Source organism: Rhinatrema bivittatum, chromosome 4 (genome assembly GCF_901001135.1).
Source record: "Rhinatrema bivittatum chromosome 4, aRhiBiv1.1, whole genome shotgun sequence".
NCBI lineage: Eukaryota > Metazoa > Chordata > Amphibia > Gymnophiona > Rhinatrematidae > Rhinatrema > Rhinatrema bivittatum.
The window spans coordinates 147,383,822-147,401,957 of NC_042618.1; the positions used below are offsets into that span (position 1 = coordinate 147,383,822).

Genomic DNA, 18,136 nt, shown 5'->3' on the forward strand with positions numbered 1-18,136 from the left:
CAATTCTGGTTGCCGCATCTCAAAAAAAATATAATTGCAATGGAGAAGGTACAGAGAAGGGTGACCAAAATGATAAAGGGGATGGAACAGCTCCCCTCTGAGGAAAGGCTAAAGAGGTTAGGGCTTGTTGAACTTGGAGAAGACAGCTGAGGGGGGATATGATAGAGATCTTTAAAATCATGAGAGGTCTAGAATGGGTAAATGTGAATCGGTTATTTTACTCTTTTCAGCTAATAGGAGGACTAGCGGGCACTCCATGAAGTTAGCAAGTAGCACATTTTAAAATTCTTTTTCACTCAACACACTATTAAGCTCTGGAATTTGTTGCCAGAGGATGTGGTTAGTACAGTTAGTGTAGCTGGGTTTAAAAAGGTTTGGATAAGTTCTTGGAGGAGAAATCCATTAACTGCTATTAATCAAGCTGACTTAGAGAATAGCCACTACTTTTACTGGCCTCAGTAGCATGGGATCTACTTAGTGTATGGGTACTTGCCAGGTACTTGTTACCTGGATTGGTCACTGGTTGGAAACAGGATACTAGGCTTGATGGACCCTTGATCTTGACCCAGTATGGCAATTTCTTATGTTCTTATGATGATTCTAGATTTTTGAAGGAAGTCTAATATCTACATCCTCCTTTGCATCTGTTGGTGCCACTTTGGGATCTCAACCTGGTGTTGAGATTTTTGGCAGGCCCCTAACTTTCAGCCACTGCATGATCTCCCCTTGCGACTACTTACCTTGCAAATATGTGTTCCTGGTTGTTATAGGTTTGGCGAAGTACGTTTTTGAGCTAAAGGCTCCTTCTTGCCATGAGATTTTTCTGTGAATAACTTCAGAGGCGGAGGACTGTATCTTCTTTTTTGCCGAAGGTAGTGGTAGAGGTCCACTTTGGTTTATTTTCCTGCTGGCCTGGACAAGGAAAGAGATGAGCAAGAAGCCATTGCATGCCTTACATATGATGTGACATCTGTTAAGGTCCCTGAGGGTCCACTGCTCCTTGCAGAAGACTGATGAGCTGTTCGTTCTTCATAGTAGAGGTAGACAAGGAGTATGGCGTTGCGGGCTACAGTGGCCCGCTGGGTTACAGAGGTTATCACAGCAGCCTCTGTATATGCAGAGGAACCATTGCCTAGGCAAGATTAGATTGTTGTCTCTTTCCGAGATTTGCTGGGCAGCAACATGTTCCTCCTTACATACTTTCTCCATGTATTACCACTTGGATATTAAAGCTCAAGAGGACATGGCCTTTGCTGGACGGTGTTGATTGGAGCGCAGGCAGCCTGTCACCCATTTCGGAAATAGCTTTGGTACATCCCACTGATGTGGATTGGCCTGCTTGAGTGCGGCTTAAGGTGAAATTACTTTCCTGATAATTTCCTTTCTTCTAAGGAAGGCTGGTCAATCCACAATTCTGCCCTGGGTTGCCTATTTGTGGTGTTTTCGGTTTCATTTCTTTCAGGGGTCGCTTGAAGCACTGGTAAGTGAAGTACCAGCCTATATAATCAGTTGTAGTTAATATTCTTTATTGAGTTCGGTACTTCCGAGTTGGCTGGAAGTAACAAGGTGCTGGCTGTTAATAGTCATGGTTCAAGTATAATTGGTTATCTACAGTTTGCTTTTCTAGAGATACTGGCAGGCTGATGTTAGGGCAGGGCTGAATGTCAATGACATCAGCGAATCAGTTGTCTCCGTCTCCAACTGCTGGTAGGAGTGCATGACCCCCAGCAGTGTGGATTGGCATGTCTTCCTTAGAGGAAAGGAAATTATCAAGTAAGAAGTAATTTCATCTTCCAACATAAACACTCTGCTCCTCTTCCCAGTCACTCTTGGAAATCCTCTCCCTACATTCTGCCAGACTATCAATAACACATGAGAGCCTTCTTACTTGCCGCCCCGACTCTTTGGAATTCTCTCTCACGGTGCTTATGCACTCTCAGCGGCTCGAAGGCATTTAGGATGGCTTTCAAACACATCTGTTTGCGGCTAGCCTGACATCCACCCAGCAATAATGTCCCTGACATGCCCTATTTTGATATCTGTTGGCATGCACATAACGCAGTCAAATGACTCGTTTATTTCATTGCTTGTTTTTATTTTGTTTTTAATAATTGTGTATGTAATCTTACTTGCCCCGAACTTTGGAGGGTGCAGGGTATAAATAATTTTAAATAAATAAATTATACTACTTGCAAAGATCTCGTTATGTACATGGTATATATTATTTCTTCACTAGATATTTTTTGTATCTTTGCCCAGTTTAGCTAAACTTTGTTTGCTTGTTAAAGGTTGGGGGTGGGAGGGTGGGGGAGGAAGTTTAGAAGTTATTTGCAGCCATCCACAGAGCTTCTACAGTCAAAATGTTCTCTTGCGTTTTGTCCTTCAGGTATGGGGGACATTGAAGGGTTGATAGACAAAGTCAATGAGTTGAAGCTGGATGATAATGAAGCCCTCATTGAGAAGCTCAAGCATGGTAAGTCATGAAACCCGCCCTCTGATTCCATAAGTTTGTGGAAGGAAGATGGGACTCATTGTCTTGCTTCATACTATATGCTCTCTGTGCCTCATTTTGTCCTATTTTGAACCTGGTGCCAATAATTGCCCTGTAGGTATGTTCTTTAACAAAAAAAATAGTTTTTAGGAAAGCTGGAATGCTGCTTTGAATGTTTTATATCAGGCTGTTCTGACTGTTTGCCAGAACCTGTCCATGAAGAGGAAAATTGTGTTCAGATTCACTGAAATGTATGCTAACCACCTGCAACCACTCAGCAGCTTGTAAAGAACATCTGAGGAGGAAAGAAGAATTGAATAAAGTAAATTTCCCTCATAAAGTCTTGCTGAGCATGTTCACATGTTGACTTTGTAAAATATCTAATTAAAATCTGAGCAAGGCAACCACTACTACTGAAGTATGAAAGGAAGCAAAGAGAAAAAGTCCACTGACCGCACGTTACCAGGGATAAAAAGGTGCCCACCTTTAGCTTCAGCATTAGGACTAATGATGGTAGTGATAATACAGAGCTTTCAGGTGAAGATAAAATCCTTGGTACGGCCGTAGACCATAGCAAACCATTTGTGGACCCAATGCAGCAGGAGACAGACCATAACAATTAATGAAAACTCGAAGAGGAAGATATACAATTATGTGGACCCCTGAAGATAAAAATGAGATAATGACCCTCTGTTCTTATGCCATATACCCTATATTTTAATCGGGAGGGTTCACAAAGAGAGCATGCCAAAAACTGGAAGAAAGAGGAATCATGCCTGAATATGCTGCCTATACATACAGTATTTCATTTTATGAACTCCACAAGGATGCTCTTTTGTGGCACAATTCAAATACTGAGGCAAGCACTAGTGGGACTATGCTCAAAGTCTGCGTACCATGGCTTATGAGTGAAGCTTATTCTTGTCAAGGTATGCACAAAACACCCTATTTGGAAACATTACCACAAGAGAACTTCATTTTTTATTTTATTTTTTTTAGCAGGAATATTAATGCTTTTTTTAAAATAATAATATAAAACAACAAAAATGCTCTAATTTTGTAGTATTCCCATTCTTGCTGTTTAAGAATTTGTTCCAGGGATGGAATGCACCCCTAGGATGTGTACAGTACTACAATATAGCATCATATTATCTCAAAAAGACAAAGGAACGCAAATTTTTCTGTAATTTGGAACATAAAAAATAATTTTTTGGCATATACTATTTTTATTTCTTTATACTTTACATAACACACAACCAAAAAATATAAGATGCAAGAACATACTCACAATAAAGCCAATTCAACAGGTAAACTTATCAAGTCCACATTACATGGGGGAGCTAACACTTAAGAAAAGAAAAAAATAAATAAACCTCCCCTCCCAAAAATCATTGGGATTTATCTATAATAAATGAATGCAATTGTATTGGATAAAAAAAGATGAAATTATTCCGCTGATACATGGCCCAAAAAAATATTTATCCCAGGACAAGCAGGATGCTAGTCCTCACACATGGGTGATGTCACTGACGGAGCCCTATTGCGGGAAAACTTTCTGTCAAAGTTTCTAGAAACTTTTGACTGGCACTGTGAGGTCACTGAGCATGCCCAGCATGCCATGATATTCTCTGCCACAGGGGTCTCACTTCAGTCTTTGTTTTTCCGCGCTGCTGTAAGCATCGTGAAGTGAGGAGCCCTGTGAGTTTTTCTCACAGACTTACTGACTAGAAAGTCATTTATTTTTCAAAAGATTTTCTCCCATAAGGGATCTCTCATATTTCCACCGGCTGGTGAGAAATCTTAGTCTTGTTTTTACTTCAAGTAAAAACTTTCTCTCTCAGTATTTTCCCCTCTTTTCATCGACGGCTGTTGGTGAAAAGATGGCTTCAGGATTTTAAAAATGTCCGATATGTAATAGGACAATGTCAATAACAGATCCACACCTTGAGAGTGCATTCTCTGTTTGGGAAATAAACACGATGTCTCATCCCTCAATGGGCAGAGATGACTCCCAAAGAAAGAAAACTTAGACAGGAGAAAATGGAACATCTTTCACCTTCAGCTTCTTCCTTCTCCTTCAACATCGATATCGTCCCCAGCAGGAGTTTCCAAAAATGTTTTGCTGAAAAAACTTCATCTGGAAGGATCGGGAGATCAAGCATCGCCATAGACTTCGGCATTGATAAGGTCGGTAGTCGAGCATAGGCCCAAACATAGGCACCGATATCGACACGCACAGACTTCAGCGTTAACCCTCTCCCCGGGGGAACCGACTGCTAAACGGCAAAAGCATCAGGAAACTCTGCTACCAGCGTCGGGGCCTACATCATCGATCGAACCTACACAGGGATCTGTGGAGGTATTATCAACACTCACACCGCCACCACATACAGCTGCTCCATCTACCCCAGCTGTATCGCAGGAATTGTCTATGTTTATAAGACAAGCGGTGATCCAGGCCTTGAAGGAACAGACACCTATTCCGGTGACTGTGCCGGTGACGTCACAGATGCCGGTTCTCGAACTGATGCCAGTATCTTTGCTAATGTCGGTGATCCCACCAACACCGGTCACCATACCGATGCGACGACCCTGTTGATGCCGGCGCCGATGTCAATAATTGCATCTATGCCGGGGCCTAAATAGATGACAACTACGGTGACTTCAAAGCGACCACCGAAGACAACCCCATCTTCGGTTCCAACGCCATCACCATCGGTGCCACTCCTTCCTGGGGATCCAGGACGCCCAGAGTCAGCACTATATCAGATCTTAATGAAAAAATATCATGATCTGCTCGATTATCTTCCCTCTAATCCAGTGGTTCTCAACCTTTTTTCTGTCGGGACACACCTGACAGATGGTTCTCACATGCGTGACACACTGACCCATGATCGTCACGGGGCTAGATGTAAAAATACAGTTTGCATCCACGGGAACCCCCCTGACCCACAATAATGGATGTAAAGCAGAATTATGACATTCCCCATACAACTCACCCTACAAAAAAGATGTTCTGGTGTCATCTCAGTAACAGCAACTCAAACTCCTTCTACTTCCAGGCTCAATAGCCCTACTTATGAAAAGACAGCAGTTTACCACCAATGCATGTCCTCTTGAGAAAACACAACAAATAAGACAGATACAAACACTTACATGCTAGTAAAATATCTCATCTCAGTAACAGACACAGAACCGACCTAACATACTCCCAGGGTCTGTAGTAATGCACATAAACTAATCCACACACATTTACACCTGTATTATGGAATACACTCAAATAGGAGCAACCCTATCTATGAAAAGGCAACACTATAAATATTAAATCAGGCCCTAAAAACCAATACACCTCTTATTAGGAAAACAGAACTAGCAAGCAGCTATAGATCCCCACACAGAAATAATTGTAAAACTATACTAATAAGCAGAATAAATGTTTCTAAACAGCTATGAACAGAATAACATCCAACAATTAAAAACTCATAAAAACTATTAAAAAATTCTCCAAACACCAATAAAATATTTCAAAAAAAGCAGACACATCACATAATATTAAATAATTAAAATGGCAGTCAATCAAGAAAAATAAACTTAAAAACCCACCTTTACTTACCCCCTCCAGCAGCTCTCCTGCTCCTCTTCCATGCAGGCCGTGGCACACACCAGAAGCAGCAGTAGTGGCTAAGCTCTATAATCATGGTCCTCTTACTTAATGCCCATGTCTCACACACACACACCATACCAGTCATGCCCCCATGACCAGTTTCTGTCTCTCACACACTAATCATCTCCCAGTCTTTGACACACACACCAGCCACCTTCCTGAACAGTTTCTCTCATGCCATACACACACACACACACACAGGCTTCCCACTTCCGTGTTCTACTTACATATACGGGCTTCTCACTCTCATAATCACTTTCTCTGTCTCACACACACCAGTCTCCCATGCTTGTTCTCTCCACATGCACAGGCTTCTCATTTCTATAATCACTTTCTTTCTCTCACACACACACAAGTCACCTGATCTCTCTCATGCATACACACACAGGCTTCCCACTTCCATGTTCTGTCTTACATATACAGGCTTCTCCCTCACATGCTGTGTCTCACACACACCCAGGTTTCTCACTCCCATGCTCACTCTCTTCACATGCACAGGCTTCTCATTCCCATAATCACTTTCTCTCTTACACACACATACACACACACACACACACACACACACACACACACCAGTCTCTCTCTCATTTCCGTGCTCACTTTCCACTGCACAGGCTTCTCATTCCCTGAATCACATTCTTTCTCTCATATTCACACGCACCAGTCTCTTTCTCTCACACACCCCGTCACCTTACCAATCAGTCTCTCGCTCTCACGCATGCACACACACACAGGCTTCCCACTCCCATGCTTTTTTTCACACACACCCCCTCCCCCCCCCCAACACCAGGCTTCTTACGCCCATGCTTTCTCACATACCCAGATTTCTCACTTCAGTGCTTTTTCTCTCTCTCTCTCTCACACACACACACACCAGTCACTTCCTTGACTGTCTCACACTCTCACATACATATCAGTCATCTCCTTGAGCAGTCACTTTCATTGTCTCTCACACATACACCACATCAACTCTCTGACCAGTTTCTCTCACTCACAAACGTGCTCTCAATCACACGCAGGCTGGCTGCTTCTTTCTCTCTCTCACTCACTTCCTCCCTCCCCCCCCCCCCCCCCCCCCGGGAGCACAAATGGTAGCTGCAGCAGCCTCCTCCTCCAGCCCCCGCAAGCCAAGAAAGTAGAATCCCATCGGCCGCGGGAGGCTCTTGCTGCTGTCTCCTTTCTCAATTACTGGCTGCTTCGATTGCCCGGGGGCCGATGATGCTGCCGCTGCTACTTTATCACGCGGCACGGGCCGGCTCTTTCTCCTTCCCGCGCACCGCGTATCATTTCCTGTTCCGGGTCACAGGAGGGGGGGGCGCGCGGGAAGAAGAAAAGGCCAGCATAAGCGCCACAGCTTCTTGTAGCGCTGCTGCCGTTCCCGCTGGGCTTGAACATGCTGATAGCCCGGCGGCAACGGCAGCAAGGAAGAAAGAGCAGCGGGAGAGACCCGGAGCACGTGACACACTAGCCGGTGCTTGGCGACACACTAGGGTGTCTCGACACACCGGTTGAGAACCGCTGCTCTAATCCACAGGAAGAGCATACTGAGGAGTCACCTATTGAGGATCCATTACCAGGACCTTCAGGAATTCCTCCACCGCCTAAGACTTCCACAATTTCTCCGCAAGTCCAAGATCCATATGACGGAGCGATACACAATCAGATACCTCATCTGAAGAGTTTGTCTGATCCATCTCCACCAGATCCAAGGAAAAAACAATCCAAAAGAATTAGGCCGCATTCCTCAAATCCCTCAGGAAAAGATCATAGATTTTTAGATTCCCTGGGACGGAAGGTCTACCAAGGGGGCCATGTTAAATTCGAGAATATCTTCATATCAACTTTACATGACCCAATATCAAAGAGATTTGTGGAAGCAAATGCAAGAATTAATTCCATCTCTTCGATCACAATATCAAGAAGCAGCCCAAGCCATCATCCACAAAGGGCTGGAGGCAGGCAAACATGAAGTACACGCAGCCTATGACGGGTTTGAGACAGCTTCCAGAGTAGCTGCATCTGGGATCGGTGCCAGGTGTTGGGCATGGCTTAAAGCCTCAGACCTCAGGCCTGAAGTCCAGGATAAATTAGTAGATCTGCCATGCCTAGGAGATAACCTCTTTGGATCCAAAGTCCAGGATGCAGTTGCTCAATTAAAAGAAAATACTGAAACCCTGAGACAGCTTTCCTCGATCCCACAGGCCTCAACGAAAAGAGACTAGAAGACCTTTTTATAGACAAAGACAGTACTACCCTCCTGCATCTAGGACCAGGTCTTCTAGAACACAGCAAAGACCTCAGCCCAGACAACCTAGGGCGACTAGGCCTCAACCGACGCCACAGACAGGGCCTGCTGCTGGCTTTTGAGGCCACTCCCAGAGAACACAGCTTCCTCTCCAATCCTCAGCCAGAACTTCTGGTAGGAGGTAGAGTATCCTGGTTTTACAACAATTGGATTCCAATAACAGACCAATGGGTACTTGCAATAATATGTGGGTTACCAACTCAATTTCCTCTCAATTCCAACAGATTTTCTTCCGAGACCTTTCTCTCTCAGCGAAAATCACATCCTCCAATTGCAAGTAGAATTATCCACCCTTCTGAGAGCCAGGGCTGTAGAGCCTGTACCCCAGTCTCAGAAGGGCAGAGGATTCTATTCCCGTTATTTCCTCATTCCAAAGAAAACCGGAGGCCTACGTCCCATCCTAGACCTCAGAAATCTCAACAAATTTCTGAAGAAAAAGTTCAGGATGGTTTCTCTAGGCACCATGCTTCCACATCTTCAAACAGGAGACTGGCTTTGTTCTCTGGATCTTCAAGACACGCTCACATTCCAATTTCCCTCCTCATCGCAAGTATCTGCGCTTCATGGTGGATCATCATTTCCAATACAGAGTACTACCTTTCGGACTTGCCTTTGCTCCCAGAGTATTCACCAAATGTCTGGCAGTAATAGCAGCACACTTTCACAATGAAAGTGTCCATGTCTTTCCCTATTTAGACGACTGGCTCTTCAGAAGTCAATCTCTACAAGGAGCTCTCACTTCTCTCAATCGAACAATTACTCTACTTCACTCGATGGGCTTTCTCATCATTTATCAAAAGTTCCATCTCACTCCATCTCACCTGCTTCAATTCATAGGAGCAGAATTGAACACCATACTCTCAAGGGCTTTTCTACCAGAGGATCGAGCGACCACACTTTCCCTTTTGGCAAACTCGCTATGTTCAAAGAAGCAAGCAACAGCTCATCAGTTTCTAACCTTACTAGGCCACGTGGCCTCCACAGTTCATGTCACTCCTATGGCACAGCTCACCATGAGAGTAACCCAATGGACTCTAAGATCACAATGGATCCAAGCCATTCAACCACTACATTCTCCAATTCATGTCACCCACCAGCTATGTTCATCTCTACTATAGTGGGCGAACAAGGACAGCTTGCGCAAGGGCCTACCCTTCCAGCAACCAGCCCCACAGATTACTTTAACTACAGATGCATCCACCTTGGGTTGGGGAGCTCACATAAACAATCTCCAAACCCAGGGGACTTGGACAAAACTCGAAGCAACATTTCAAATAAATTTCCTGGAACTTCGAGCTATACGTTATGCGCTTCATGCTTTCAAGGACTGCCTTTCACACAAGAATGTTCTGATCCAAATGGACAACACAGTAACCATGTAGGTACATCAACAAGCAGGGAGATACGGGCTCGTATCTCCTTTGTCAAGAAGATGCACAGATTTGGACTTGGGCCCTAACACACTCAATGTTTCTCCGGGCCACTTATCTGGCAGGCATTCACAATGTACTGGCGGATCGACTCAGTCGTCAATTCCAACCACACGAATGGTCCCTGGATCCCTCAATAGCGACCAGGATCTTTCAACGTTGGGGACAACCAACAATAGACCTCTTTGTGTAGAGAACAAAATATGTCCACTTTGTGATTCAGGTGTGACGCAAACAGAAGAACTAGCCAGCCAAGGATGCCTTTGCTCGCCCTTGGAACTTAAGCCTTCTATACGCATATCCTCCAATACCGTTCATAACCAAAACTCTAGTGAAGCAACAACAGGACAAGGGGTCTATGATACTCATAGCCCCATATTGGCCTCGACAAGTATGGTTTCCCACACTTCTAGACCTCTCAATCAGAGATCCAATTCTCCTGGGTTCAGATCCCAATCTCATATCTCAGGATCAGGGTCAGTTGCGCCATCCCAACCTTCAATCCCTCTTCCTGACAGCATGGATGTTGAAAGCTTGATATTACAACCACTCAATCTTTCAACCAATGTATCTCAAGTGCTTCTAGCTTCACTTAAACCTTCAACACAAAAGAACTATTCTTCGAAATGGAAAAGGTTTACTTTCTGGTGCAAGCAAAAGAGTATTGATCCTTTTACCTGCCCCACAACTTCTCTATTAGATTATTTATACCACCTTTCAGACTCTGGTCTCCAGACTTCATCTGTACGGGTGCAATTTCGGCTTACCCTAACAAGCTGGGAGCTGCATCAATATCCACCAACCTCTCATCAGTAGACTTATGAGAGGTTTAACTCACCTTAAATCACCAATTCGGCCACCAGCCACAGAATGGGACCTGAATGTGGTTTTAACAAGACTCATGCTTTCTCCTTTTGAACCCATGAATTCCTGTGATCTTAAATTTCTCACATGGAAAACTATCTTCCTAATAGCAATTACATCAGCTAGAAGGGTTAGTGAGTTACAAGCACTTGTCACGTACTCACCTTACACAAAATTCCTTCATGACAGAATGGCTTTCCGAACGCATCCAAAATTCCTTCCCAAAATAGTTATGGAATTCCACTTGAACCAATCCATAGTTTTACCCACATTCTTTCCAAGACCTCATTCTCATCAAGGAGAACGAGCCTTACACACCTTAGACTGTAAACGTGCACTGGCTCTTTACTTAAACTGCACTGCAGTCCAAAGGCAATCCACTCAACTCTTTTTGTTTCTTTTGATCCAAACAAACCGGGTAAAGCAGTGGGTAAACATACTCTATCTAACTGGTTAGCAGATTGCATACAGTTTTGCTATGAAAAAGCAGGCCTTCCTCTCCATGGGCGAGTAAAGGCGCATTCAGTAAGAGCAATGTCAACCTCAGTAGCACACTATCGTTCAGTGCCAATTCTTGACATATGTAAAGCAGCAACATGGAGTTCTCTTCACACCTTTGCAGCTCATTACTGTCTGGATAAAGAAGGACGACAAGATTCAGCCTATGGACAATGTCTTAAAGAACTTGTTTCCAGTTTAATCCCAACTCCTTCTACATCCAACCTGCTGTGATCTTCGGCTGCCTCATTTTCACCAACAATACTTCGGTGTTATTTCACTACAAAATGACTCAGCCTCTAGCTTGCTAATCACCCATATGTGAGGACTAGCATCCTGCTTGTCCTGGGATAAAGCAAAATTGCTTACCTTGTAATAGGTATTATCCCAGGACAGCAGGATGTAGTCCTCAGGAAACCCACCCGCCACCCCGTGGAGTTGGGTCTCATACCTTTTATTTTATTTTTGCTAAAGCTTATTGCTACATACGAGACTGAAGAGAGACCCCTGTGGCAGAGAATATCATGGCATGCTGGGCATGCTCAGTGGCCTCACAGTGCCAGTCAAAAGTTTCTAGAAACTTTGACAAAGTTTTCCCGCAATAGGGCTCCGTCAGTGACGTCACCCATGTGTGAGGACTACATCCTGCTGTCCTGGGATAACACCTATAACAAGGTAAGCAATTTTGCTTTATTGCTCTGCCTTGGCTCTCTGTCCCCCCACCCCCACCCCCTTTACTGAGCCTGTGAGACAGATGTGTCTTTCTATTCAGTTTCTTGGAGGACCTTTGTAGGGTTCACAGGAAAACTGGATGCACAGCATTCAGAAGAAAGTTGTACAATTATAAGGAAAAACTACTCCTCATTTAAAAGTGATTGGTTTATGTAGGCTGGCGAAGTGACAGCTCTGGGTTTGATTCTGGACCCAGTTCCTGGGGCTGGGGATGCTTCAGAGGCAGCATTCACAGACCCTGGGGGTGAGGGTGCCCTGGCTGTGTTGTAGGTACACCTTCTGGCCAGAGTAAGGCATGCTTGCACCAGCCTCCAAAAGGAGCTATAGCCTGTGTCTCTTGACAGAGGACCATAGCTGCAATGGCTGATAATTGGGAGGAGGAAGATCCTGTAGCTGCAAATGAAAACTCCATGGCACCTGAAAAGGTTGACTGAAGCCCTGTACTGACTGGCAGTGAAAACTACCAGGATGTAAAAAGAATAAATGAATTTAAAAAGTGATGATTTTATCCCTCTCTCTTGGGGAATATAGTGCATTATTTTACCAGTGGGTGTCCATGAGGTAGCAGTTTAACCAAGCTGACTTTGTTGGCTAGAATATAATGTCCTTAATTCTAAAACATTGCTTCAGATCCCTGCTTTTTGGTCTGCTACTAGTACATCAACGCTGAAAAAAAGTGCATCCTCAAGAAAAAGAAGCATTGAACATCAGAAACTAGCAGGTGGGGTGCAACTGAACACGAAGCAAAATCTGGTGATGCAGTGCTTCAGGCATGTCTCCTCTAAGAGGGAATAAGTCTCCTGCTGAGCAGCAGCTGGATACAGTACTCCGGCAGGGAGGCTTCTGGTGCAGAGTGACAGTTCTCCTGCTTTATCTCCTTCAATGGAAAGGAAAACTGCTACTTACTCAGGCTGTAATTGTGTGTTGCGAATGGCAATAGTACTAACACACAAAAAAAAGTTACCCCTTTTTCAAAATTTTATGTAGCACCATTGCAGAAACAAACTTAAAGTGGAGCGGCATTTTAGCTAGTCATGTTATTGGTGATGCGCATCTGACATCAGTGAAATTCCATCAAGGTACTTTATTTGTGTTCCTTCTTTCTTCCTTTTTCAACTAAAAATATGTAGTAGACATACACAAGAATAATGCAACAGTATTTTTTGACCCTATACAGCTGAGGGATTTTCTAATGGGCCATCCCCCAGAGAATCCTGTTGTGTGACCGATTAAGTATATTTAGGTTGCTCACCTATCCTATTCCTTAACTTAATATATCTTGAAATTTCTGTTTAAACTCGTTCTATGTGTACTTGCCTCCGTAATTCTTATATTTAGGAATATATTCGGAAAGAAAAAAATTTTTCCCCTTTTTATTTTTGTTTCTGTTTAAGATAAAGAATAATATGATTCCGGAATATGTACCGAAATTCTCATAAAGCTGTATTTCATGATTTAATTGTGGAAAATTTGAAAATAGAAAAAAAAAAAAGAATAATGCAACAGTGCTGCCATTTCAATGAGTATGTACGGGAGTGAAATAGAATTATAGCATTAAGTAAAATGTTAAACTGAAAAATGGGGAATATTTGTAGTCTGGTTATGCAGTTCTCATGTATGCTGATGCCATGCATAGCATACATGAGTTGTAATCTGAGTTGGCATGGTCTCCTTTAATCTAGCCAGCACCAAAGTTAGCCAGGCTGAAATGCTTTTCATGTATGTGTAGTGCTATATTATAGTGCTATATCTGAAGATCATTTGTTTTAAATATTGTATTCCTTTTCTTCCTTCATTCCCCAAATAATTGCTCAGTTGTCTCTGGTCCCCTTCACAAAAAGGTTATCTCGAAATCCTGAATCCATCATTTCTACTAATATCCTGACAATGGTTGTTCCTGCTGTAGTAGTCTACCTTCCTTGCATTACTTGTATTTCCTACTCACATCTCACTGACTCCTAGATACATAAAAATGCTATAATTTTCGCATGGATAACTCCTGTGATAAGAAAAAAGGGCGTGGCTATGATGATTTTAGAATTACCGCACCGCGTGCTACCTTAGTGCTTCGCATACGTAGTGTATAGAGAGTGACAGAGACTATAAGGCCTTCATAGTAGTCAAATATTTATATCACTATAGGAGGGTAGCTAGTAACTCGAGGTGAGGTTTTGATGGTGGTGTAGGGTGGTGCCACCCCAAAGTTTCCCTCTCCCTCTCCCCTCATGCCCAAAAATGCCAATTGTGTTACAGCTGTATCGGACATATCGCACAGCTTAATGCCAGGAAAAAAAAGGTATAGTTATTTCTGGCATTAAAAGCGTGCAATAACATAATGCACGCTATCGCACGGTGCGATAATGCCTCATATTTTCATTAATCCTGCCCAAACCCCTCCCCAATCCCGCCACTTTTAATAAATTTGACAAATTTGCATTTGTGCTGTGATAACTATCGCATGTGTGTGGGCATTAACGCCATAATGCACTTTGATGAATGACCTTGTGAGTTCTCCTCTCTAGCATTATGATCAAGCCACAGAGATGAAGCCTAATTTGACTAAAAAGTTCTCCATAAGTGTTTGAATTCTACCAGGTGTCCAATACCTGACTGCTGATTGACTCCCCCTTCCTGCCCTCACTCCCAAAATGTATCTGGAGGACAGCTACAGGAGCACGAGACTGAGAGACCTAGCAGAGTCTTAATCTATACTAGAGTAGAAACAAGTTCTCTGAGCATTCACCAAGCTCCAGATGATAGAAGAAAAAACGTTATACTAGTTACTTGCTTCTTAGTGTTGATAGTGCTGTATTTGTTGGGAGCATTTTTATCTACGTAGTAAATAATGGCAGATAAGTACCATTTGACCCATCCAGACTGCCCAGTTGTCTTCCTTTTTGGTTCTCTACCAGTTAAATTCTGGACTATTACTGACTTTTTGCCTCCCCTCCCAAGAGTTGAACCCAAGTTCATCTAAATGATTACCCATCTACTGTGGAGTTTTATAATGAGTTGTCAATGCTGCTTTTCAGATAAGTGCTAACTCTTCCCCCAAGAATGAGGTTCTCCAATGGTGTCCCTAACCTTTCCCTTTTTTTATGTTTTAGGTCAGTTCACATTGAGAGATATGTATGAACAGTTCCAGAACATCATGAAGATGGGCCCCTTTAGCCAGATACTGGTCAGTGCTCTGAATGCCTGGTATTCCATGTCCCTCCTTTCACCCCAGGAAGGACAGGGGGCTTGCCATTATTCACAAAGCAAGGCTCTTGTCAGCAAGATGATAACATAGGTTAAGTGTCTGATGGTTCAGACTGTTTCATTAGGTAAATAGCCATAAATCCTCCTCCCTGTAATGTGACAGCATGTAGATTGGGTCGAAACCCAGCACATTGCTGTACTGACATGGTCATGGATTAGTGTGGTAATGTTTATTTTTTTTTTTATTTCATTCTGTCCCCAATACAATCTAAACAAATATAACTAAGATCAGGTCAATAATAATGCCAGTGAATATGTGTACCTTCACTTTTTTTCCTAAAGGAACACTCATCAGTATCCTTTAAGGCCAATGGTAGCATGTTCTAAAGTAAAGGTGCTGCTACAGAAAAGGTTCTATAATGAGCAATCTGTAACCATTTGATCTTAAGCAATGATACCATCAATAAAGATGTATCCTTTGAATGCATTAACCATACTGGAGCATGCTCCATGCACAAGATTCTTAATGTACCATTGGCCATCCTGTCTATAGGCTTTGAATAAAATCATCATAAGCAGCCAGTGAAGCTTGATTAGCTGTGCAGTTACATGGTCAAATTTTTGACTGCCTGTAATCAAATGAGGACATACATTCTGAACAATCTGTAGGACTCACAGCTAACACTTTGGCAAGCCCTGAAAAAGTGCATTGCAATAATCAATAGGACATTAAGACTAACCCTGAGCAACACTTTGGAAATCACTAGCAAGAAGAATATACCAGAACTATTGTGTCGGTAATCAGGTGAGCAATTAAACATGTTTAGAAGTCTGAAAAATACTTTCTTATGATGTAAGGTAGACTATATTTGTCTCTGAAGCAGTCTCCTACCAATGAATCTCAGAGTAGTACTGTGTTCTGTCATTTGGAGTCTTCATAGTTTATGAATTGCAAGGAAAAATTGCTTTTAAAAATTCACTTACTGAAAAATAACTTGAGTGTATATAAGATGTACTTGAGCACATTGTTTCTCTTCCTTACTGGTACCTTGTCTGGATTTAATTGACCATGAGCCCAAAAGGCATGCCTAGCCACATAATACACTATCTTTACCTCAGGACAAATGTGTCTCTTATTCCCCATACAGGGCATGATACCTGGCTTTGGACAAGATTTTATGAGCAAAGGCAATGAACAAGAATCAATGGCAAGGCTAAAGAAACTGATGACAATAATGGACAGTATGAATGATCAAGGTAAATGGACACACCATTCTAATTGAGGATGGTGATATGAAGCAAGAAGGTTCTAGCTGAATTTCTGGTCACTGTGGGTGGGGTGGATTGATGACAGTTGGAGCGCTGAGAGTTCATTTACTGCTGTGCTACAGGTGAACCTGGTATTCCCGTAGTTTCTTCCCATCTCATGGGTTTGCTCTTCAGGCAAGCATTACTGAAAGAAGGCAATGTGTAATGACTCCCTGTTCCCTGTACATACCAGGATCAGTCCAGACCATGGGTTGTCTCCCCCTTCCAGCAGATGGAGTCAGAGTAAAAACTGAGAAGGCGGACCCTTATTAGTAAGAGCGCCCTCTGTATCCCTCAGTATTCCTCTGACTCCAGCAGATGCCTGGTTTCACATACGGTTCCCCACTAGCCTTAGAAGTGATAGAAACTTTTTGACAAAAGTGTTCCGTGATTGGGCTCCATCCTGTGATGTCACCCATATGTGAGGACTAACATCCTGCTGTCCTGTGAGAACACCTGTTACAGGTAAGCAACATTTGCTATACATGTTATCCCAGGACAAGCAGGATGCTAGTCCTCACATATGGGTGACGTCACCGAACGGAGCCCAGGCGGGAAAGCTTTCTGTCAAAGTTTCTAGAAACTTTTGACTGGCCCTGTGAGGCCACTGAGCATGCCCAGCATGCTATGATATTCTCTGCCACAGGTGTCTCTCTTCAGTCTTCACTTTTCCGCGCTGCCGTTCGCACCGCGGACCGATAGCCCTACCGTTGGGAATCTCTTTTTTGACTGAAAAGTCATTTTTCTAAATATTCTCTGTCACGGGAAGATCTCTGTCACGGGAAGATCTCTGTCACGGGAAGATCTCTGTCACGGGAAGATCTCTGCCTCGCCAGATCTCTGCCTCGCCAGTCTCTGTCACGGGAAGATCTCTGTCACGGGAAGATCTCTGCCTCGCCAGTCAAAAGTACATCCAGGATGTACTTAATACTGGCCCTGTGAGGCCAGTATTAAGTACATCCAAGCATATGGGTGACGACACCGTTCGGTGACGTCACCCATATGCTTGGATGTACTTAATACTGAGGGGATACAGAGGGCGCTCTTACTAATAAGGGTCCGCCTTCTCAGTTTTTGCTCTGACTCCATCTGCTGGAAGGGGGAGACGACCCACGGTCTGGACTGATCCATGGTACTACAGGAACGAAAATTAGCAGGTAAGGAATAATTTTCTTATAAATTGAATGAAAAAGGAGTAAGCCAGGCCTTGCAGGAAAAGACAAAGAAATCGCTTCTATATTCTGCTTGTGCTGCTGCAAGGATGTTGAACAACGGTAGTACCATTAAGGTACTCAGAGGTATAGAGTAGAGATTGGCAAACTTCATCTCACAGGCCACATTGGGCCAGCAGGAGATTTCTATCCAGCTTACAGTGGTGAATCTGGTCCTAGCCTGCCACACCGAGAGCATGTCATTACTGTTGCAACACTGACATCATTAGGCCAAAAGTGATGCTGTCATTGGCTCATCGTACCTACAACAGCCCCCCCCCCTTTACAATCTCTCCTTCTTAGTCTTCTGGAGAAAACTCTTATTCTCCATGAACAAACACAACAAATGAGCCACACAAGATGGGGTGATGTCATCTGTCTCTCACTCTCTCCTAACCCAGAAATTTCTTTCTATATGTTTTGAGCGTTTTC

General features: G+C 43.4%; 1 protein-coding gene across 1 annotated transcript in view; it reads left to right on the forward strand.

Annotated features, from left to right (window-relative positions):
* SRP54 (signal recognition particle 54) overlaps window positions 1-18,136 on the forward strand; it is a 141,061-nt gene that overhangs the window by 111,154 nt on the left and 11,771 nt on the right. The window contains exons 11-13 of the mRNA XM_029598953.1: window positions 2,387-2,473; window positions 15,092-15,165; window positions 16,334-16,442. Of these exons, the coding sequence (XP_029454813.1) occupies window positions 2,387-2,473; window positions 15,092-15,165; window positions 16,334-16,442 (270 nt within the window). The remainder of the gene's footprint in view (window positions 1-2,386; window positions 2,474-15,091; window positions 15,166-16,333; window positions 16,443-18,136) is intronic.